General features: G+C 51.8%; 1 protein-coding gene across 1 annotated transcript in view; it reads right to left on the bottom strand.

Moving 5' to 3' along the window:
• Positions 1 to 24,934, bottom strand: part of numa1 (nuclear mitotic apparatus protein 1) — a 98,766-nt gene that overhangs the window by 28,270 nt on the left and 45,562 nt on the right. Inside the window, exons 10-16 of the mRNA XM_033023398.1 lie at positions 24,580 to 24,691; positions 20,842 to 21,002; positions 16,846 to 16,960; positions 14,690 to 14,807; positions 5,309 to 5,449; positions 3,797 to 3,919; positions 268 to 3,153 (exon numbers count right to left, since the gene is read on the bottom strand). Coding sequence (XP_032879289.1) covers positions 268 to 3,153; positions 3,797 to 3,919; positions 5,309 to 5,449; positions 14,690 to 14,807; positions 16,846 to 16,960; positions 20,842 to 21,002; positions 24,580 to 24,691 — 3,656 coding nt within the window. The remainder of the gene's footprint in view (positions 1 to 267; positions 3,154 to 3,796; positions 3,920 to 5,308; positions 5,450 to 14,689; positions 14,808 to 16,845; positions 16,961 to 20,841; positions 21,003 to 24,579; positions 24,692 to 24,934) is intronic.

Here is a 24,934-nt window from a genome sequence, read left to right as displayed (position 1 = left end):
AGTGATTGAGTGAGTGTGTGCACGTGTGTGTGTGTGAGTGTGTGTGCGCGCATGCGTGTGTGAGTGTGTGTGTGTGCGCGTGTGTGAATGTGTGCGTGTATGTGTGCGTGTGCTTGTGTGTATGTGTGCGTGCGTGTAGGACAGCGCTTGTGTGCGGGGTGATTTCAGGTGAGCATGGACTCGGTGGGCCAAAGGGCAGATTTCCGCGCTGTATCTCTAAACTGTACCGCTGCTCCATGGTGCAGTGCTGAGCAGCCGGGGAGTTACCTGTGTGTGGAGCTGCTGTTGTTCCTCCTGGAACCTGTGGCGATCGTCCATTAACTTGATCTTGGCCTTCTCGTACTTGCCGCTCACCTCATCGACCCTCCTCCGGGACTCTTCCTCCCGCTGGCGGCCGGCCTCTTCCTCCTCCGTGTGGTGGGAGGTCAGGGCTTGCAGCTGCTGGCTGTGGGCCTCCTGGGCCTGGGCCAGCTCGGCCTCCAGCCTGGCGCTGGCCTTGGCCGCCTCCTCGCCCAGGGCTTGCTGCAGCCGCTGCACCTCCTGGGCCTGCTCCGTGCACTGTTGCTGGGCAGCGGGCAGCTGCCCTGCCTCCTCCCTCAGCCGCTCCGCCTCGGCCCGCCACTGCCCCTCGGCCGTGGCCAGCTCTGCCCGCAGCCGCTCCAGCTCCTCGTCCGACCGGCACTGGCGCTCCTCTTCCACCGTCTGCCGCTGCTGCAGGCTCTCTACGCTCTGCCGCTGCGCCTCGTTCTCCGCCCGCAGCTCCTCGCTCCGCAGCCCGGCCGCCTCCCGCTGCTTCTCCAGCGCCTCCTGCAGCCGGCAACCGCTCTCCGCCGCTGCGGCTAGCTCCTCCCGCAGCCTGGCGCTCTCCTGCTGCTCCCCCGCACACTTGCCCTGCCAGGACTGCAGCTCCTGCTGCAACACTGCCAGCCGCTCCCTCTCCCGCTGCAGGCTGCCCAGCTGCTCCTTCAGTGCCGTGAAGCGCTCCCCCGCCTCGCTCTCCCGCAGGGCCAGGCTGTCACATTTGCCCCGCAGCTCGCCCAGCTGCGCCCGCAGCGCCTCTGCATCCGTCGCCCGCTCCTGGCACAGGTGGCGGGAGGAGCGCAGCTCTTCGGCGGCGGCGGCGGCCTCTTGCCCGTGGCGGCGGCACTGCTCCTCGCTGGCGGCGAGCTTGCAGCCCAGCTCCTGCAGCTGGCTCTCCCTGTCGGCCAGCAGGCCAGTGTGGCGCGTCAGCTCGCTGTCCTGGCCTGCGATCCGCTCGCCCAGCTCCCCCTCGGCTGCCAGCGCCTGGGCCTGCAGCTTCCCCATCTCCACTTCCTGCGCCCGCCACTGCTCCTTCAGCTTCTGCAGCTGCTCCCTCGCAGTCTCCTCCTGCGCTTTGACCTGGGCGGTGCCAGCCAGCGCCGACGCCAGCTCGCTCTGCAGGCTGCTGACTTGCTCCTGCAGCATGCCCAGCGCCCTCTCCTTCTCCTCCCTCTTGCCTTCCTCCCGGGACAGCCGCTGGCTCTCCGCCCCCTTCAACTCCTCCAGCCGGCCCTGAAAGGCCGTGAGCTCAGCCTGCAGCCTCTCCCTGGCCTCCTGGGCCTCCCTCGCCGCGTCCCTGGCCTCCTGCAGCTCGGCCAGTCGCCTGGTGCCGCAGCGCAACAGCCCCTCGCTCTCGGCCCGCGCCCTGGCCAGCTCCTGCCTCTCCTGCTCCCGCACGGCAGCGTTCCGGGCCGACTCTTCCTCCCACAGCCGCTGGGCGGCCTCCAGCTTGTCCTGCCAGCCGGCAGCCTCGGCCCGGGCCTGCGGCTCCAGCGCGGCCCTCTCCCGCATCAACTCCAGCTCGCTCTGCGGCAGCCGCACGCTGCCCTCCTCCTCCACCTCCCGCTGCCTGGCCCGGGCTTCCAGCTCGCTCCTCCTGGCCTTCTCCTCCGCCAGCTCCGCCCGGCCCCTCTCCCTGGCCTCCTCCACCATGCGCTCCAGCGCCGCCCCCTCGCTCCGCGCCGCCTCCATCTTCTCCTTCCACGCGGCCTCCTGCAGGCGCAGTCTCTCCCCCTCCTTGCCGCTCTCCTCCAGCGCCGCCCTGGCTGCGGACAGCTGCGCCTGCAGCTCCCCGGCCTTCTCCTCCGACTGCCTGCCCTCGTCCACGGCCGCCGCCTCCCGCTCCCGCAGCCGGGCTTGGGCCTGCTCCCGCTCCTCCGTCGCCCCCTTCAGCTCCTGGGCCAGCCGGCTGCTCGCCTGGGCGTCCGCCGCCCCCCTCTCCTCCCACCGCTGCTTCTCGCTCTCCAGCCCGTCCAGTTGGCCGCGCAGGGCGGCCAGCTGCTCCCGCAGCGCCTGGATATCGCGCAGGGCCTCGTCCAGCCCCGCCGCCTGGCCCCGCTGCCTCTCCAGCTCGGCCTCGGCCTCCTGCAGCCGCCGGCAGAGGGCCGCCACCTCGGCCGAGTGGCTCTGGGTGTGGGCGTCGCAGGCCGACTGCAGGCTCTGGTTCTTGGACGTCACCTCGGCCACCTCAGTGTCCAGCATCTCCACCTTGTACATCAGCTCGTTGCGCTCCTTCTCCAGGTGCTCGATGCCCAGCTGCGTGCCCTCCAGAACCTGGATCTGCTGGTTCAGGCGCCCCATCTCGCTCTCCTTGTCCGCCTTCAGCCGCTCGTACTGCGTCACCACCGACGTCTTCTCGTGGCAGATCCTCTCCGACTCGCGCTTCAGGGCATTCATCTGCTGCAGCGTGCTCTCCCGCTCTGCCTCCAGCTGCCGCTCAAAGCCGTGCAGCGCCTCCTCCTTGGCCCGCAGCGCCTGGCCCAGCTTCTCCAGCTTGGAGCGCAGCTCGTGGACGGCCTGCTGCGCGTCCTGCTGCCTGCTCTGCGACTCTGCCGCCACCTGCTGCCGCAGCTGCTTCTCCTCCTCGAGCTCCAGCTCCTTCTGCACCAGCGAGCTGTTCACCTTCATGATCTCGGTGTTGAGGGTGCCCAGCTGCCCGGCCAGCTTGCCCGCCTGCTCCTGGGCCGTCAGCTGCAGCCTCTCCTTCTGCTCGTGCAGCTCGGAGATGGACTGCTTCAGGCCGTCGATGGTCTCAGTCAGCTGCCCCTTCTCCTCCTTGTGGAAGGTGCTCTCCTGTTCCAGCTCCGTGGCTTTGGCCGTCAGCTCCGACACCTCCAGCTTCAGGGCTTCCACCTTCACCAGCAGCAGCGGCGGGTTGGGGTAGGGGGGGAGAAAACACAAAGCAAAGTCTTAACATATTGTAAAAATGTATTGCAGTTACTCAGCGGGTCATGCAGCATCTGTGAAGAGCGTGGGTAGGTGACGTTTCACAGAGTGACAATAGACAATAGGTGCAGGAGTAGGCCATTTGGCCCTTCGAGCCAGCACCGCCATTCAATGTGATCATGGCTGATCATCCACAATCAGTACCCCGTTCCTGCCTTCTCCCCATATCCCCTGACTCCGCTATCTTTAAGAGCCCTATCTAACTCTCTCTTGAAAGCATCCAGAGAACCTGCCCCCACCGCCCTCTGAGGCAGAGAATTCCACAGACTCACAACTCTCGGTGAGAAAATGTGTTTCCTCGTCTCCGTTCTAAATGGCTTGCTCCTTATTCAGTTGTGGGGAGAAGGCCGGAGAATGGGGTTAGGAGGGAGAGATAGATCAAGCCATGATTGAATGGCGGAGTAGGCTTGATGGGCTGAATGTCCGACTTCTGCTCCCATCACTTAAGATCTCATATTATCAGAGCCGAGAACAGCGCAGCACAGGAACAGGCCCTTCGGCCCACAGAGGCCGTGCGGAGCCCGATGCCAAGGTTAGGGGCGTGACCCACCTGAAGAACATCAGCCATCACCTCGCCTCTCATCCCACTCGAACCTTCGCCTGCCTCCTTCAGTTGGTCCTCCATCAATGATATCTTCCCTTCCAATATCTGTATCTTTTCTTCCATCAATTTCTGACGGGCGCAGACGCACACATGCACACAAAGGACAAAGAGGTGAGATTTAACACCGCAGACACACGTTGGACATCTCGCACGGAGACCAAGACTGACATCTACAAAGCATCTCCCACGCACTTCAGTTCACGGTGGCGCAGCGGTAGAGTTGCTGCCTTACAGCGACAGAGACCCGCCCGGGTTCGATCCCGACTACCGTCTGTGCGAAGTCAATAGACACAGGAGTAGGCCATTCGGCCCTTCGAGGCAGCACCGACATTCAATGTGATCATGGCTGATCATCCCCAATCAGTACCCCGTTCCTGCCTTCTCCCCATATCCCCCGACCCCACTATCTTTAAGAGCCCTATCTAGCTCTCTCTTGAAAGCATCCAGAGAACCTGCCTCCACTGCCCTCTGAGGCAGTGAATTCCACAGACTCACAACTCTCTGTGAGAAAAAGTGAGTGGTTAGTCTGTGGAATTCTCTGCCTCAGAGGGCGGTGGAGGCCGGCAGGTACGTACTACCAGAGTCAGGAACTGCTTCTTCCCTGCTGTTATCAGACTACTGAACGATCCTCCCATAAGCTATGGTGTAGTCCTGATCTTCCAACCTACCTGATTGTGGCCCTTGTACTTTAAAAACATCTGCACTCTGTCGCTGTAATGCTCGAACACAGTATTATAAACTCTAATGCCCCTGTCCCACTTGGAAGTATCCAGAGAACCGGCCTCAGGGGGGAGCAGACAGATGGACAACAGACGGCAGTAATCCTAGCATGGTGAACAGCTCAATCACACAATCAGACAGAATTATTCAACACACTCGAGAAACATTGCTCACATACATTCTCATCAATCTAAGACCAGCATGGAGAGACACACACACGCACGCACACAAACACACACGCAGCCACGCACACACATGCATACACACGCACACAAACACACACGCAGACACACACACAGACACACACAGGCAGACACACATATGCACACACGCACACCCACTCGCAGACACACACACAGGCAGACACACACACAGGCAGACATACACACACACAGACACACACACACACACACGCAGACAGACACACACACGCAGACGCAGGCGCGCACACACACAGCGGCAGACACAGGAACACAGACACACAAAGGAAGGTAAGGGGTGATCTTCTTGGTGTACCAAATCATGAGAGGAATAGATCGGGTAGACGCACAGAGTCTCTTGCCCAGAGTAGGTGAATTGAGGACCAGAGGACATGGGCTTACAATTTAATAGGAAACAGAAAGGCACATTTTCACACACACATATGGTCACACACACACACACGCATGCAGTCCCACACAAACGGTCACACGCGTACACACTGGTGTACATGGCCACACGCACTGTGATATGTCGTACTTTATCCGACAGGGCCACGTGTAGGTTGCTCTGCAGTTGGGTGCGTTTCTCCTCCCACAGGGGCATGGCTGCATCGTGTTCATCCGCCAGGTCGTTCAGGGCCTTCTGTGACTGTGCCAGCCGGCTGCCCAAGTCACGGACCTGCAGCGCAAGATGGAGACAGGGCGTTCAACACGGCACAGGAAACCCAACATCCCACACTCCCCTCACCTATCAGCCCCTGAAACCCCTGAACCATGACTCCTAACCACCCCCCACCGACATCCCCGACCCCAAAATCCCTGAGCCCCCCCGACATCCCTGACCCCCCCGACCCCAAAATCCCTGAGCCCCCCCCCCGACATCCCTGACCCTCCGACCCCAAAATCCCTGACCCTGACATCGCTGACCCCGACATCCCTGACCTATAAACCCCCGAAACCCCTGAACCATGACACCTAACCCCACCCCCCAGCCATCCCCTCCCCCCGAAATCCCTGACCGCCCCCCCCCCCCGCCAAGCAGCAGGGGCAACCGGAGGTCATAAGTGCTAGGAGCAGAATTAGGCCAATCAGCCCATCAAGTCCACTCCACCATACAATCATGGCTGATCTATCTCTCCCTCTCAACCCCATTCTCCTGCCTTCTCCCCATAACACCCCCCGACACCCGTACTAATCAAGAATCTATTAATCCCTGTTGCCAAACACTTTAATTCTCCACCCATTCCCACACAGACCTTTCTGTCCTGGGCATCCTCCAGTGTCAGAGTGAGGCTAAACGCAAATTGGAGGAACAGCACCTCATATTTCGCTTGGGCAGCTTACACCCCAGCGGTATGAACATTGATTTCTCTAGCTTCAGGTAGTCCCGGCATTCCCTCTCTCTCTCTATCCCTCCCCCACCCAAATCGCACCAGCTTCTCGTTTTCATCCAACAAACAGCTAACAATGGCCTGTTTCCTTTATCATTGTTACTTTTTTGCATATCTTTCATTCATTGTTCTTTATCTCTCCACATCCTTTGTTTCCCTTATCCCTAACCAGTCTGAAGAAGAGTCTCGACCTGAAACATCACCCATTTCTTCTCTCCAGAGATGCTGCCTGTCCTGCTGAGTTACTCCAACATTTTGTGTCTATTTTTGCCTTAAATATACCCATTGACTTGGCCTCCACAGCCTTCTGTGGCACTGAATTTCTGCGGCATAGATTCACCGCCCTCTGAATGAATAAATTCCTCCTCATCTCCTTTCTAAAGGTACATCCTTTTATTCTGAGGCTATGCCCTCTGGTCCTGGACTAGAGCATCATTTGCCCAACCAACCAGTGACCGACGATCTTCTGCAGTTGTTCAGAGCCCCAGTGAGACCACACCTGCAGTATTGTGTGCAGTTCTGGTCTCCAAATTTGAGGAAGGACATTCTTGCTATTGAGGGAGTGCAGCGTAGGTTTACAGGGTTAATTCCCGGGATGGCGGGACTGTCATATGCTGAGAGAATGGAGCGGCTGGGCTTGTATACTCTGGAGTTTAGAAGGATGAGAGGTAATCTTATTGAGACATGTAAGATTATTAAGGGTTTGGACACGCTAGAGGCAGGAAACATGTTCCCGATGTTGGGGGAGCCAGAACCAGGGGCCAGTTTAAGAATAAGGGGTAAGCCATTTAGAACGGACGAGGAAACACTTTTTCTCACAGAGAGTTGTGAGTCTGTGGAATTCTCTGCCTCAGAGGCCGGTGGAGGCCGGTTCTCTGGATGCTTGCAAGAGAGAGTTAGATAGGGCTCATAAACATAGCGGAGTCAGGGGATATGGGGAGAAAGCAGGAATGGGGTACTGATTGGGGATGATCAGCCATGATCAAATTGAATGGCGGTGCTGGCTCGAAGGGCCGAATGGCCTACTCCTGCACCTAGTGTCTATAGACCCCTTACACCGTAACGAGTGACAGTTTTCAGGCTCCTGTACCTTCTTCCCGATTGCAGGAGTGAAATGAGAGTGTGGCCAGGGAGGGGGCAGTGAGAGAGAAGGAGTGTCACAGAGTCACAGTCACACGGTGTGGAAACAGGCCCTTCGGCCCAACTCGCCCAACATTGGCCCAGCTACACTAGTCCCACTTGCCTGCGCTTGGTCCATATCCCTCCAAACCTGTCCTATCCATGTACCTGTCTAACTGTTTCTTAAACGATGGGATAGTCCCAGCCTCAACTACCTCCTCTGGCAGCTTGTTCCATACACCCACAACCCTCTGTTCGAAAAAGTTACCCCTCGGATTCCTATCCCCGTGAGGCAACCCTCAAAACTGCACACTGTCAGTGAGGGAGCACTGAAGTTTTTTTTAAAACGAAAAATAATTTAATCAATTATTAAAAATAATATTTGCAGTACAATATAAAACGAAACCGGAAATCCCACAGGGTGCCCGTTATCCCTCTCGAACATCCACAGCGCGTTGTCCCTCTCGAACATCACCCGGGCGCGGACGTTACCCCGGAAAAGGGGCAGGCAGCCGGTTCGGGCCCTCTACCGCCTGACTGGCGGATGGCCAGCTTGGCCAGGCCCAGGAGCAACCCATCCAGGACATCCTCAGCCCCAAACCCTCTCCCCTAAGCACAGGGTGTCCGAAGATGAGGATGGTGGGTGTGAAGTGCAGCCAGAAGGCAAGGAGCAGCCCCTTTAGATATTGGGACAGGGGCTGCAACCTCACACACTCCATATACACGTGGTACAGACTCTTCCAGCCCGCAGCAGTGGCAGGCAGGTGAACCACGAGGGAAACAGGTTGCACGGGACTCCTTGGTGCAGTACCCCCCACCCCAGCTCCCCGGTGTAGAGGGGGAGAAGCCCTGCGTAGGGGCCCACTTTAAAAAAAATGATACAAATACATTTATTCAAAAAATAAAAACATACGTACAATAGACAATAGACAATAGGTGCAGGAGCAGGACATTCGGTAGCAACTCTACCACTGCGCCACCATGGAACACTTTTTTTAATTTATTTCGTAATAGACTTTATTTGAGAAATAGACAATAGACAATAGGTGCAGGAGTAGGCCATTTGGCCTTTCGAGCCACCACCGCCATTCAATATGATCATGGCTGATCATCCACAATCGGTACCCCGTTCCTGCCTCCTCCCCATATCCCCTGACTCCGCTATTTTTAAGAGCCCTATCTAGCTCTCTCTTGAAAGCATCCAGAGAACCAGTCTCCACCGCCCTCTGAGGCAGAGAATTCCACAGACTCACCACTCTCTGTGAGAAAAAGCGTTTCATCGTCTCCGTTCTAATTGGCTTACCCCTTATTCTTAAACTGTGGCCCCTGGTTCTGGACTCCCCCAACATCGGGAATATGTTTCCTGCCTCTAGCGTGTCCAAGCCCTTAACAATCTTATATGTTTCAATGAGATACCCTCTCATCCTTCTAAACTCCAGAGTGTACAAGCCCAGCTGCTCCATTCTCTCAGCATACGACAGTCCCGCCATCCCGGGAATTAACCTTGTAAACCTACGCTGCACTCCCTCAATAGCAAGAATGTCCTTCATCAAATTAGGGGACCAAAACTGCACACAATACTCCAGGTGTGGTCTCATTAGGGCCTGTACAACTGTAGAAGGTCCTCTTTGCTCCTATACTCAACTCCTCTTGTTATAAAGGACAACATGCCATTCGCTTTCTTCACTGCCTGCTGTACCTGCATGCTTACTTTCATTGACTGATGAACAGCGTATTAACATGATCAAAGGCTGCCTATGTTGACAGTTTACAAACAAGCGGTCATCAGATTAATACAAGGCCAACTTTATCAACAAAACACTCAACCGCCCGCTGCCTGGACCCACGAGTGGCCATCTTGGCCAGGCCCAGGAGCAGACGGACAGGGAGTCCCGCCATCCCGGGAAATAAATATATACAATACATGATCTTTACAAAACTCCACCCGACATTCTCGGAGGCTGTACATATTCAATACAGTTTCTCCAAATCACAATTTTACCCCCCCCCCCACCACCTTTGCCACTCATGTGGCCCCCTGGCGTGGAATCCCTTCCCGTATTTTGAGGGGCGTTTCCACCACACCCTGCCCCCATGTCCAGCAGCGGAAGGACCCTAGGCTGTGGTCCTCCCCCACCGAGCCTTGGCGTTGCCTGCACCGAGCTTCAGTGCGTCCCTCAGCACGTACTCCTGCAGTCTGCAGCGGGCCAGTCGGCAACATTCCCCGACGGACATCTCGCTCTGCTGGGTGGTCAACAACGCTCGGGCCAGACCAAAGGGCGTCTTTCACCGAGTTGATGACCCTCCAGCAGCACTCTCTGAATGAGTCCCTGGGAACAGTCTGTAAATCACAGAGTCCTCTGTGACGGAGCTGTTCGGGATAAAGGGACCCTTGCAGACCTTCTAGACTCTCTTTGAGAATCCACACTCTGCAAAGAGGTGGGCGACCGTCTCCTCTCCATAGCAGCCGCCCCCGAGGGCAGCGTGCGCTGGTAGTGAGGTTCCCCATGGAACACGGTTCTCTTCCTCGCCGTAGAAGCGGCAGGCGGCTGGGGGCCTACTGATAGCGTCGCACAGTGAGAGAGAGAGGGGAGAGGCCCCCACACACACACACAGAGACACACACACACAGAGCTGTTGACCTACCGAGGTCCAGCAGTCAGAGCGAGGGTTTTTTGACTTTTCCAAACTAAAAGTTAAAACCTCTCAGTGACATCAGTGGCCAGCAAGGAGGCGATTGGCCGGTGGAAACAAGAGCCTTTGTTGGGCTTCATTGAGGAAACAAAGTGGAAAAACGGCCGAAACATCGATCGGTGATCCACAGCTCGCCCGCTCCCCATGCTGCCACAACCCCCGATCCACTGCTCCAACACACACACACACACACACACACACCGCCCTCCTCCCTGACCAAACTATTATTCACAATCCACCCCACTAACACAGCAAGAAAGATGGTCTAGACACAAGGAACCGCAGACGCTGGTTCACACAGGAAAGAATAGTGAACGGCTTGGATGTGGCGAGGATGTTTTCACTAGTGGCAGAGTCTCGGACCAGAGCTCACAGCCTCAGAATTAAAGGACGTTCCTTTAGGAAGGAGATGTGGAGGAATTTCTTTAGCCAGAGGGTGGTGAATCTGTGGAATTCATTGCCAAAGAAGGCGGTGGAGGCCAAGTCAGTAGATATTTTTTAAGGCAGAGTTAGATAGATTTTTGATTAGTATGGGGTGTTAGGGGTTATGGGGAGAAGGCAGTAGAATGGGGTTAGGAGGGAGAGATAGGTCAGCCATGATTCCTTCGCTCCATAGATGCTGCTTCACCAGCATTTTTGTCCACCTTCGATTTTTCCAGCATCTGCAGTTCTTTCTTAAAGGATCAGCCATGATTGAATGGCGGGGTAGATTTGATGGGCCGAATGGTCTAATTCTACTCCTGTCACTTATGAACTTTTCCCTGGGTGGAAAAGTCCATCACTAATTGTCTAGTGTATGGAATTCCCTGCCACAGGAGGTAGTGGAGGCCAATTCACTGGATGAATTTAAAAGAGAGTTCGATAGAGCTCTGGGGGCTAGCGGAATCAAGGGATATGGAGAGAAGGCAGGCACGGGGTACTGATTGTGGATGATCAGCCATGAGCACAATGAATGGCGGTGCTGGCTCAAAGGGCCACATGGCCTCCTCCTGCACCTATTTTCCATGTTTCTATGTTTAAGAAAGAATTGTAGATGCTGGAAAAATAGGTAGACAAAAATTCTGGAGAAACTCAGCGGGTGAGGCAGGATCTATGGAGCGAAGGAAATAGGTGACGTTTCGGGTCGAGACCATTCTTCAGACTGATGATGCGGTGGGGGGGGGGTGGTGGCTTCCGTCTGAAGAAGGGTCTCGCCCCGAAACGTCACCTATTCCTTCGCTCCATAACTCCATAGATGCTGCCTCACCCGTTGAGTTTCTCCAGCATTTTTGTCTACCTTCTACTTTTCTATGTTACTAGAGGGGATAGGTATATGGTGAGAAGGGGAAAGATTAATGAAGGAGTGCGAGGCAAGTTTTAAAACAATTATTATGGGCGTCAGGGGTTATGGAGAGAAGGCAGGAGAATGGGGTTGAGAGGAAGAGCTGTTTTTTAAGATTTTTTAAAAGACGACTGATTGCCTACAGGGCCGATTTGCGCATGGGCGGAATTTTACAATACACAATAGACAATAGGTGCAGGAGTAGGCCATTTGGCCCTTCGAGCCATTCAATGTGATCATGGCTGATCATCCACAATCAGTACCCCGTTCCTGCCTTCTCCCCATATCCCCTGACTCTGCTATCTTTAAGAGCCCTATCAAGCTCTCTCTTGAAAGCATCCAGAGAACCGGCCTCCACCACCCTCTGAGGCAGAGAATTCCACAGATTCACCACTCTCTGTGAGAAAAAATGTTTCTTCATCTCCGTTCTCATCTTGTGGCTAAAGGGATCAGGGGGTTTGGAGAGAAGGCAGGTACAGGATACTGAGTTGGATGATCAGCCATGATCATATTGAATGGCGGCGCAGGCTCGAAGGGCCGAATGGCCTACTCCTGCACCTATTTTCTATGTTTCTAAATGGCTTACCCCTTATTCTTAAACAGTGGACCCTGGTTCTGGATTCCCCCAACATCGGGAACATGTTTCCTGCCTCTAGCGTGTCCAAGCCCTTAACAATCTTATATGTTTCAATGAGATCCCCTCTCCTCCTTCTAAACTCCAGAGTGTACAAGCCCAGCTGCTCCATTCTCTCAGCATATGACAGTCCCGCCATTACGGGAATCAACCTGGTAAACCTACGCTGCACTCCCTCAATAGCAAGAATGTCCTTCCTCAAATTAGGGGACCAAAACTGCACACAATACTCCAGGTGTGGTCTCACTAGGGCCCTGTACAACTGCAGAAGTTGTTTACGATTTTTAAAAGTCGACTGACTGCCCAGTGCCTACACCTGAGTGATTATTCACGGCACGTGCCTGACGTGAGATTGGTAACAAAACAAGCGCCTTTGCACAGTCCTGCTTCTTTAACTATATTTAGAAGTATTTCATCACACGGTGAATCACCGCATGATTCTGCAGTTATGAACAGCAAAATATATTTTATCGTGACCCCAAACAAAGCTGGTCATTTTGCCGGGTAGACCTGCCGCCACATTCTGCCAACAACTACGCGACTAGTACGGTTGTCAGAGATTACGGGGAGAAGGCAGGAGAATGGGGTTAGGAGGGAGAGATATGATTGAATGACAGAGTAGACTTGATGGGCCGAATGGAATTAGAACAGAGACGAGGAAACACTTTATCGCACAGAGAGTTGTGAGTGTGTGGAATTCTCTGCCTCAGAGGGCGGTGGAGGCAGGTTCTTTAGATACTTTCGAGAGAGAGCTGGATAGGGCTCTTAAAAAATAGCAGTCAGGGGGATATGGGGAGAAGGCAGAAACGGGGTACTGATTGGGAATGATCAGCCATGATCACATTGAATGGTGGTGCTGGCTCGACAGGCCGAATGACCTACTCCTGCATCTATTGTCTATTGAATGTCCCAATTCTACTCCTATTCCTTATGACTCCCTGAAACAAGCGCTATGGCTAAACAAATTCTTCCTCATTCCCTTTTTAATTCTGAGGCTGCGCCCTCTAGTCCTAGACTCTCTCGCGGGTGGAAACATCCTCTCCACATCCAGTCTACTCTGGCCTATCACTTATGACCCTATGACCTTTTGATCTTATGAACTACTATCTACCGCACAGGAGACCCTCGGACTATCTTTGATCAGGCTTTACTGGCTTTACCTTGCACTAAACGTTATTCCCTTTATCATATATCTACATTGCATTCAGAAAGTATTCAGACACCCTCGCTTTTTTCACATTTTGTTACGTTACAGCCTTATTCTAAAATGGATTAAATTCTTTTTCTTTTATCATCAATCTACACACAATACCCCATAATAAAAAAGCAAAAACAGGTGTTTAGAAAATTTAGCAAAGTAATTAAAAAGAAATAACTGAAATATCACATTTACATAAGTATCCAGAGGATAGTGAGGGGAGCAGAGAGGATCATTGGCGTCTCCCTACCCTCGGTACAAGGACTGTTCCAGAGCCGCTGTCTGAAAAAGGCTCTGAGAATAGCTAAGGACAAACTGCACCCCCTCCACATACACCTGGATCTCCTGCCATCAGGCAAGAGATGCCGTAGCATCAAAGCCCGGACTATCAGACTGCTAAACAGCTTCATGCCACAGGCTGTGAGGCTGCTAAACAGTCACTCCACCTGATTCTGCGGATTTGCACTGACATTTTAATAACTCTGGCACTGGCCACTCAAATCAGCTGCGCTGGACATTTTAATGACTGTTTTTACTGTATTTTAATGTTGCTGTTTTACCTGCTTTTAACTATTTATATTGTTTCATCAGGGACTGGATTGTTTTTGCTGTTATTATGTGTGAAATGTTTAAGTTTCATGTGCGATTGATTTGATTTTGATTTGATTCAATTTATTGTCATTGCACTTTTCAGTGCATTGAAATGGTTTAGCCTGCAGTCATAACATAGAATAAATAACAAACACTCAACACAGTTTAAAGTCCCAAAGTCATTGTCTCTTCCCTCCTTGCTCTCCCTCTGCGCTGAGACAATCGAAGCCTCCGATGTTATGACCCCGCCGGGTGATGGTAGTTAAGTCCCGCGGCTGAATCCGAGCTCCGCAAACGGGCCGGTTCAAACTCCGCGGCCCGGGGCGGTCGAAGCTGCCGAAGCTGCCGCCCTCCAGTCCAGCGGACGCAGCTGTTGTTGCGGGAGCTCCGGAAAACAGAACTCGAGCTCCCGATGATGTCGTCCACTGGCCCGCGGCCGAGCCTCCGAGGCTCCAAAGTCGGGTCGGAAGTTGGGTCGCCCCGCAACCACAGCCCCGAAAGCGGCCAGCCTCGTTGGTAAGTCCTGGCTCTGCCTCCACAGTCTCGAGATCGGTCGCAGTTGGAGGCCGCCAGCTCCGCGATAGGCCTCAGCGCAGACGGACACGGAGACGGGGGATAAGGCAGGAAAGGTCGCATCCCCCCCCCCCCCCGAAGGAAGAGTCAATAACCATTTTACACCCACCCCCCCCCCCCACACATACGCAACTAAACAAACCAAAATAAACTGCAACAACGGGACAAGAGAAAACAAAAAACAGAAAAGACAAACGGACTGCAGGCGAGCCGCAGCTGCAAGGCAACGCCGCCACTTCCGGATGCTCCGGTATTCCCTGGGAGACGTCTTCTCATTTTGCACTGTACAACTGTTGCTTTGCAAGATGACAATAAATGTTGGTTTGATTAGATTTACTCAGTGTTTTGTTGCAAGGATTAGTTGCAGCACAAGTTTGTTTTTTTAAACTGAACATTACCTTGCACGATAGGTCGCCATTTTCCTCTTCGAGTTTATCACTTTTTCGCTCGGTCTGACTTTTTTCGGTCTTCAGCTCGTGACACTGTTTCTGGGTATCCCGCAGTCTGTTCAACAAACTGGGGGGGAGAAGTAGTCAAAGCATCCAATTAATACACAAGTCAAAGAGAAAAATTCCACATTCAAACTAACAACGGGAAAATTAACTCCCCCAAACTTCTTATGTTCTAGGAGCAGAATTAGGCCATTCGGCCCATCAAGTCCACTCCGCCATTCAATCATTGCTGATCTATCTCTCCCTCTCGACCCCATTCTCCTGCTTTCTCCCCATAATCCCCTGGCACCCGTACTAATCGAGAATCTGTCTGCCTGGACATACCTGATCTCCTGGTTGCTAAACACTTTAATTCTCCTTCCCATTCCCACACTGGCCTTTCTGTCCTAGGCCTCCTCCATTTTCAGAGTGAGGCTAAACACAAATTGGAGGAACAGCATCTCATATTTCGCTTGTAGACACAAAATGCTGGAGTAACTCAGCGGGACAGGCAGCATCTCTGGAGAGGAGGAACGGGCGACGTTTCGGGTCGAGACCCTTCTTCAGACTGATGCCAGGGGAGGGGGCAGGGCAGAGATAGAATGTTGTCGGAGACAGCAAGACTAGTGGGAGAACTGGGAAGGGGGAGGGGATGGAGAGAGAGGGAAAGCAAGAGCTATTTGAAGTTAAAGAAGTCAATGTTCATACCGCTGGGGTGGAAGCTGCCCAAGCGAAATATGAGGTGCTGTTCCTCCAATTTCCGCTGGGCCTCACTCTGACAATGGAGGAGGCCCAGGACAGAAATGTCAGATTGGGAATGGGAGGGGGAGTTGAAGTGCTGAGCCACCGGGAGATCAGGTAGGTTAAGACGGACGGTGTTGGGCGAAACGATCGCCGAGCCTGCGCTTGATCTCGCCAATGTAGAGAAGTTGACACCTGGAACAGTGAATACAGTAGGTGAGGTTGGAGGAGGTGCAGGTGAACCTCTGCCTCACCTTTCAGCCATCGCATACAGTATATAATCCTCCGACATTTTCGCCACCTCCAACGGGATCCCGCCACTGGCCACATCTTCTCATCTCCACCCCTTTCTGCTTTCCGCAGAGACCGTTCCCTCCGAAACTCCCTGGTCAACTCGTCCCTTCCCACCGAAACCGCCCCCTCCCCGGGTACTTTCCCCTGCAGAAACAACACCTTTCCCTTTACCTCCAGCATTTTGTGTCTACCTTTGATTTAAACCAGCATCTGCAGTTCTTTCTTACACACTTATTTATATTTCTCATGGGCAGCTTACAGCCCAGTGGTATGAATATTGATTTCTTAAACTTCAAGTAGCCTGGGCATTCCCTCTCTCTCCATCCCTCCCCCACCCAAGTCGCACCAGCTTCTCGTTTTCACCCAACAGACAGCTAACAATGGCCTGTTTCCATAATCATCGTTACTTTTTTGCATATCTTTCATTCATTGTTCTTTATCTCTCATCGCCGTCTATATCTCTCGCTTCCCCTATCCTTGACTCTCAGTCTGAAGAAGGGTCCCGACTCGAAACGTCGCCTATTCCTTCTCTCCAGAGATGCTGCCGGACCCGCTGAGGTACTCCAGCTTTTTGTGTCTATCTTCGGTTTGAACCAGCATCTGCAGTTCCTTCCCACACAAGAATCTATGTCAGTCTTGGTAGGCCGAAAGGCCATTTCTAAAGTCTCTTGAAAGCATCCAGAGAACCCGCCTCCACCGCCCTCTGAGGCAGAGAATTCCACAGACTCACAACTCTCTGTGAGAAAAAGTGTTTCCTCGTCTCCGTTCTAAATGGCTTACCCCTTATTCTTAAACTGTGGCCCCTGGTTCTGGACTCCCCCAACATCGGGAACACGTTTCCTGCCTCTAGCGTGTCCAAATCCTTAATAATCTTATATGTTTCAATGAGATACCCTCTCATCCTCCAGAGTGTACAAGCCCAGCTGATCCATTCTCTCAGCAAATGACAGTTCCGCCATCCCGGGAATTAACCTTGTAAACCTACGCTGCACTCCCTCAATAGCAAGAATTTCTAAAGTCTCTATTGCGGAGTTCTCTGACACTAGGTTCGAGCGAGTGAGTGAGTGAGTGAGGGGCCGCAGTGATACCTCTCGCATTTCTCCTGCAGGTTGCCCAGCTCGTTGGGCTGCTCCTCGGACGCCTGTCTCTCCGTCAACCTCACCAGCCGGTCGACCTTCTGCTGCATGATGGAGATGTGTGTGTCTGGCAGAAAGGAACAAGGCAAACTCGTCAACAGGTCGCCAATTGTTGGATTAGAGGAACTTGCGTGTAAACCAAAGATCCTATAGCGGAGCAAGATAGACCACTCCTGCTAAATGCAATGGGCTGACGTGTAGTACGCAACGGAGCGGAACGTGGGCCTTTTTTTTCTCATCCATTTCAGTAACCCGACCCGACCCGACTCGCAGTGTAATCAACGTTGCGGGGGAACCGTTTGTGTTAATAAATTAAAATTCTGAAAATGAGGAGAAGATTTTTACCAAATAACTTTTATTTTTACGAGGATGTTTCCGTAACCGGCTTCCGTCTCCGCACTAGTTATCCTACGGGATCTTTGGTGCGAAGACGGAAGCCGGTTACGTAAATGGGGCTGAAAATTACCCATGAATCTGCCCATGACCGTACTACGTCTTTTTCGTCGAGTGGTCTATCTTTTCGCTATAGGATCTTTGATGTAAACCATGCAGCCCAATGGTTTATTTATCGTTGCGTGGACCAGGTACAGTGGTTTTGCTCTGGTATTTTATTTAATTCACATGTATAATCAATGTTTTATTATTAATGTTTAATGTTTTATGTGTCATTCCAAACTGTCACTGTATGCCTTGCGGGCAGAGCACCAAGGCAAATTCCTTGTATGTGAATGCTTGGCCAATAAACTTATTCATTCATTCATTCATTCATTCATTCAGGGACGACAGATGGCACAATGGGCTAAGTGTTCGGCTGGCAACCGGAAGGTAGCCGGTTCGAATCCCGCTTGGAGTGCATACTGTCGTTGTGTCCTTGGGCAAGACACTTCACCCACCTTTGCCTGTGTGTGAATGTGTGTGAGTGATTGGTGGTGGTCGGAGGGGCCGTAGGCGCAGATTGGCAGCCACGCTTCCGTCAGTCTGCCCCAGGGCAGCTGTGGCTACAGAAGTAGCTTACCACCACCGAGTGTGACTGAGGAGTGAATGAATAATGCGATGTAAAGCGCCTTGAGTATTAGAAAGGCGCTATATAAATCCCATCCATTATTATTATTATTATTCATTCATTCAAAAACTGTTTTTGCACACAGATCCACAAGACTATAGAAACATAGAAAATAGGTGCAGGAGTAGGCCATTTAGACCTTCGAGCCAGCACTGCCGTTCATTGTGATCATGGCTGATCATCCACAATCAGTAACCCGTGGCTGCTTTCTCCCCATATTCCTTGATAGTCCCTAGAGCTCTATCTAACTCTCTTTTAAATACATCCAGTGAATTGGCTTCCACTGCCCTCTGTGGCAGAGAATTCCACAGATTCACAACTCTCTGGGTGAAAACCTTTTTTTCTCTCATCTCAGTTTTAAATGGCCTCCCCTCTATTCTTAGACAGTGGCTCCTGCTTCTGGACTCCCCCATCATTGGGAACATTTTTCCTGCATCTAGCTTGTTCAGTCCTTTTAGTTTAGAGATACAGCATGGAAACAGGCCCTTCGGCCCACCGGGTCTGCGCCGACCAGTGATCCCCGCACATTAACACTATCCTACAGCCACTAGGGACAATTAAAACATTTACCAGTGTGGGATGTTCTGCTGTGGGGGATGCTCATGTTAAATTCTATGGTGTTGTGTTCTTTTTATTTTATTTATGTGGCTGTATGGTAACTCAAATTTCACTACACCAATTAGTGTATGTGACAATAAATGTAACTTGAACTTGAACATTTAACCTACAAACCTGTACGTACGTCTTTGGAGTGTGGGAGGAAACTGAAGATCTCAGAGAAAAACCCACGCAGGTCACAGGGAGAACGTGCAAACTCCGTATAGACAGCGCCCGTAGTCGGGATCGAAGCTGGGTCTTTGACTGCATTTGCTGTAAGGCAGCATCTCTACCGCTGCGCCACCGTTATAATTTTATACGTTTCTACCCTGTGAGTAGATAAGCACGATCGCCCCGGTCAGTACAGAATGTACACAACAGCCCACTGAGTCCAATGCCGGGGGAGCCATTTTACAGTCCCGGCTGCAGTCGGCCACAAAGGCCCGTTGCAGCTATCGCCTCCATTCCCCTCGTCCCCCGATCCCATGTCCCTCTCCAGGCCTTGTCCCCCAGGGTCAGGGGGTGCGTCCCGCAGCCCACCTCGAGGGCGCGGATGGTAAGACTGCCGGATCTTCTCATCCGGCCTTTTGTCCAGCATCCGCTGCAGCTGTTGCCGTCTCCTTCCTGCTTTCCCAATTCACGATCCACGGAGCGACCAGGGGCCGGGCTGGGCGGCCCTCTATCGCCGAGCGAGCCGGGCCTGTGGTCGGGATACAGCCCCTGCTCATTGGGCCTGTTGTCAGGATACAGCCCCTGCTCAATGGGCCTGAGATCGGGATACAGGGCCTGTGGTCGGATACAGGCCAGGCTCAATGGGCAGTGTCCCAGTCTGCTTGCACCCATGAACCCGCTTGCAACCCGCGAATAAGGGGAACCCATGAAACAGTGACGGTCATGAACATGGATAGGACAGGTTTGGAGGGATATGGACCAAACGCAGGCAGGTGGGACTCGTGTAGCTGGGGCATGTTGGCCGGTGTGGGCAAGTTGGGCCTGTGTCACTCTCTCACTCTAACCAGGGAAGTTCAGGAAAGGCACGGAACATTTCAACAGTGTAAAATCATGAGGGGAATAGACAGGGTAAATTAACTCTGACTTTTACCCAGGGCAGGGAAATTAGGAACCAGACGGCATAGGTTTAAGATGAGGGGGTGAGGGAAAGATTTAATAGGAACCTGTGGGACAACGTTTTTCACTCAGAGGGTGGTGGGTGGTGGGTGTATGGAACGAGCTGCTGGAGGAAGTAATTGAGGCAGGTACGATAAACAGGTACAGGGGTGGCACAACTGCTGCTGCCTCACAGCGCCAGAGAACCGATTTCCATCCTGACCTCGTGTGCTGTCTGCACGGAGTTTGCACGAGGTCTCGTGGGTTTTCTCCCGGTGACCCAGTTTCCTCCCACACCCCAAAGAGGCACAAGTTTGCAGGATAATTGGGTTGGGTGAAATTGTAAATTGTCCCGTGTGTAGGATGGTGCTGGTGTATAGGGTGATTGGTGATCAGCATGGCCTTGATGGGCCGAAGAGCCTGTTTCCACGCTGTATCTCTAAAATCTAAAGTAAAATCTAAGCACCGAAACGTCACCTATCCCTTCGCTCCATAGCATTTTTGTCTACCTTCGATTTTTCCAGCAATTGTAGTTCTTTCTTAAACATGGATAGTCCAAGGGTCACCAAAGAGGTCGATAGTAGTTCAAGACCGTTCTCTGGTTGTGATGGGATGATTCAATTGCCTGATAAAAGCTGGGAAGAAACTGTCCTTGAATCCGGTGAGCCATTCTAGGCCCGCCCTCGCCTCCTTAGAGGCAGGAAACATGTTTAAGAGGGAGTTAGATGTGGCCCTTGTGGCTAAAGGGATCAGGGAGTATGGAGAGAAGGCAGGTACAGGATACTGAGTTGGATGATCAGCCATGATCATATCGAAGGGCCGAATGGCCTACTCATGCACCTATTTTCTATGTTTCTATGTTCCCGATGTTGGGGCAGTCCAGAACCAGCAGCCACAGTTTAAGAATAAGGAGTAAGCCATTTAGAACGGAGACGAGGAAACACTTTTTCTCACAGAGAGTTGTGAGTCTGTGGAATTCTCTGCCTCAGAGGCCGGTTCTCTGGATACTTTCAAGAGAGAGCTAGATAGGGCTCTTAAACATAGCGGAGTCAGAGGATATGGGGAGAAGGCAGGAACGGGGTACTGATTGGGGATGATCAGCCATGATCACATTGAATGGCGGTGCTGGCTCGAAGGGCCTCCTGCACCTATTGTCACCCACCGGCTTTCCCCGCGGTTACCTTTCTCGGTGATGAGCTTGCGAGTGTCCGTCAGCTCCGTCTCCAAGTCGTCGCGAAGCATCCGCGCGTCGGCCAGCTGCCTCTTCAACCGTCGCACCTGCACCTGCGGCGTCCGCATGAAGTCGCGCATCGGCGATGTCGGGGAGGTGGAGGGGCCACAACTGCAGCGTGGGACAGACACACACACAGCGGTACAGCACGCCGACAGACCCTTCGGCCCACAATGTCCCTGCTACTCAACAGGCCTTTCGGCGCACAACGTCTGTGTCACGCATGGCGCCAATCCAAACTAATTTAGTTTAGTGTATTATAGAGATGCAGCGATGGATCAGGCCTTTGGGCCCACCATGTCCGTGTCACACAACAGTCCTTTCAGTCCACAATGTTCGCTAGACCGACCAACATCCCACATCTACACTAGTCCCACCCATGTCGCTCCAGATCTGTCCTCTCCACGTACCTGTCTAAATGTTTCTTAAACGTCGTGATAGACCCTGCTTCACCTTCCTCCACCGGCAGCTCGTTCCTTACACCCACCACCCTCTGGGTGAAAAAGGTTGCCCTTCCTGTTAAATCTTTCTCCCCTCACCTGCTGACTGGTTGCATCGTGGCTTGGTTCGGCAACTTGAGCGTCCAGGAGCGGAAAAGAATGCAGAAAGTTGTGACCACTGGCCAGTCCATCATCGGCTCTGACCCCCCCCCCCCCCCCCCCCACCATCGATGGGATCTATCGCAGTCGCTGCCTCAAAAAGGCTGCCAACATTATCAAGGACCCACACCATCCTGGCCACACACTCATCTCTCTGCTGCCATCAGGTAGAAGGTACAGGTCAGGAACAGCTTCTTCCCCACAGCCATCAGGCTATTAAACTCTCCATCAAACAAACTCTGAACTATAACAACCTATTGCACTTTATCTGTTTATTTATATGTATATATATGGTCTATGGTCTATAGACACACTAAACTGTCAGAAACATAGAAACAACGAAAATAGGTGCAGGAGGAGGCCATTCGGCCCTTCGATCCAGCACCACCATTCATTGTGATCATGGCTGATCGTCCCCAATCAATAATCCGTGCCTGCCTTCTCCCCATATTGCTTGATTCCACTAGCCCCTCGAGCTCTATCTAACTCTCTCTTAAATCCATCCAGTGATTTGGCCTCCACTGCCCTCTGTGGCAGGGAATTCCACAAATTCACAACTCTCTGGGTGAAAAGGTTTTTTCTCACCTCAGTCTTAAATGGCCCCCCCTTTATTCTAAGACTGTGGCCCCTGGTTCTGGACTTGCCCAACATTGGGAACATTTTTCCTGCATCTAGCTTGTCCAGTCCTTTTATAATTATATATGTTTCTATAAGATTCCCCCTCATCCTTCTAAACTCCAGTGAATACAAGTCTAGTCTTTTCAATCTTTCCTCATATGACAGTCCCGCCATTCCAGGGATCAATCTCGTGAACCTACGCTGCACTGCCTCAATAACAAGGATGTCCTTCCTCAAATTAGGAGACCAAAACTGTACGCAATACTCCAGATGTGGCCCTATACAATTGCAGAAGAACCTCTCTACTCCTAGGTGTCCTTGAGACTCTTGAAAGGCGTCCATAAATAAAATTTATTATTATTATTATTATACTGAAATCCTCGTTATGAAGGCCAACATTCCATTAGCTTTCTTCACTGCCTGCTGTACCTGCACGCCAACTGTCAGTGACCGGTGTACAAGGACACCCAGGTCTCGCTGTACCTTCCCCTTACCTAACCTAACCCCATTGAGATAATAATCTGCCCCCTTGGTTTTGCCACCAAAGTGGATAACCTCACATTTATCTATAATATACTGCATCTGCCACGAGTCTGCCCACTCACTCAACCTGTCCATATATTTTGTATTTATGCTTACAATATTCTGTTGTGCTGCACCAAGCAAGAATTTCATTGTCCTATCTGGGACACATGACAATAAACTTTCTTGACTTGACTTGACTTGTGTCCTTTGATTCTCAATTTCCCGACTGGGTAAAAGACTCTGTGCATTTAACCTAACTATTCCTCGCGTGATCTTATACACCTCCATAAGATCACCGCCCATCCTCTTGCACTATAGAAATAATGTCCCAGCCTACTTAACCTCTCCCTTTTGCTCAGGCCCTCAGGTCCTGGCAACAGCTTGTTGATGGGGAGACTGATCAGCCATAGAAACATAGAAAATAGGTGCAGGAGTAGGCCATTCGGCCCCTTGAGCCAGCACCGTAATTCAATATGATCATGGCTGATCATCCAAAATCTGAAAAAGGGTCTCGACCCTAAACGTCACCTATTCCTTCGCTCCATAGATGCTGCCTCAGTTTCTCCAGCATTTTTATCTACATCCAAAATCAGTACCCTGTTCCTGCTTTCTCCCCATATCCCTTGAGTCCGTTAGCCCTAAGAGCTAAATCTAACTCTCTCTTGAAAACTCTCTCCATGACTGAATGGCGGAGTAGGCTTGATGGGCCGAATGGCCTAAATCTACTCCTATCACGTGTGAACATCCTTGCTAATCTTTGGTCTCAGAGGTGACGAAAAACATCGTCTTGTTGGAACTGACAGTGCCGTGGGAGGACCGTCTGGAGGAGGCCCCACGAGAGGAAGATGACCAAGCACGAAGAGCTGGTCATAGACTGCCGCAAGCAGGGCTGGAAGGCAAGGTGTATGCCCATCGAGGTTGGCTGCAGAGGTTTTGCAGGGCAATCGCTCTACAAAGCCTTGAGTGCACTGGGCATCAACGGAGTGGCGAGGAGAAGGGCCATCAAGAACACCACAGAGGCAGCGGAGAAGGCCTCGAGATGGCTCTGGATCAGGAGAGGAGGTCCATGGGGAGGAGCGAATGCCACCTGAACACAAGTGGTGGTCTGATCAGACTATTTATCAGACTAAAAACATTAAAATTTCAAGATCTGACAGATTATAAAACTATCCAAATTATGTTCAAAGCAGCTAATCAGCAATTGCCTTGTAATATCCAGGGGTTGTTCCAACGGAGAGAAAGCAAACACAACCTGAGAGGAACCTATATATTCGAAAAACCGGCAATAAGAACTAATGCAAAACTCCATTGTGTTACAGCAAAAGGTGTTAGTCTCTGGAATTACTGCCATGATAAGCTGAAAAAATGTAAGACTCTATTCAAACTTAAAACACTCTTCAGAAACAAAAGATTGAATGGTTATGAGCTGGACCAGTGATTTTCTTTTCTGTTTGGTTATTTCTTGTTTGTGGACTGTTCAACATTTTGGGTCCATTTGTTCCCATTATTTTGTATTTCCATGAAAATGTATAGAAAATAAGAGGGGGTAGGACCAGAAAAGTTTTCGAACTTCTTCTTACCCCTTTTGAACATGAACGATATTATTTGTATTATTTGAGTTACTTATTTGTTTGTTTTCCTTTGTGTTTTATTTTCTTTTTTTATTGCTTACAAGTTTATTTGTGTTTGTATTTTCTAACATGTTCAATAAATTAATAAAGTAAAAGTAAGTAAGGGTGTCTGATGTTGAAAGACCCGAAACACCCAATGACCCCAGGTTACATCACTGAAGGTGTGTTCAGGAGCATCTATCGATGTATTTGTATAAATTCTGCACCTTATCCAGCTTAACAACATCCTTCCTATTAACAAGCTGGCCAAAAACTGAACACAATACTCTAAACAGACCACAATACAGTAAACTAGGAACACCGAATGTTGCTGACCTGTACACCTTCGGTGCCACAAACTGGGTCTTGTGTCCGAGTTTCCCACTGAACATTGGAGTGGTGACTTCATCTGAACTGGTGCTGTGATGATGAGCCATTGGAGACAAGGCTGGAAAGATAGAGAGGAAACGATCGCCTCTTTATAAAGCTGTCACAAGTATCTTCCATGGTGGACACAAAAAGCTGGTGTAAGTAACTCAGCGGGACAGGCGGCATCTATGGAGAGAAGGAATTGGCGCGGTTTCGGGTCGAGACCCTTCTTCAGACTGATGTCAGGGGAGGTGGCGGGACAGAGATAGAGTGTAGTCGGAGACAGTAAGGCTAGTGGGAGAACTGGGGAGGGGGAGAGGAT

Source organism: Amblyraja radiata, chromosome 6 (assembly GCF_010909765.2).
Source record: "Amblyraja radiata isolate CabotCenter1 chromosome 6, sAmbRad1.1.pri, whole genome shotgun sequence".
Classification (NCBI taxonomy): Eukaryota; Metazoa; Chordata; class Chondrichthyes; order Rajiformes; family Rajidae; genus Amblyraja; species Amblyraja radiata.
The sequence above is the reverse complement of the archived record's forward strand: the minus strand, read 5'-3'. Positions and strand labels throughout refer to the sequence as shown.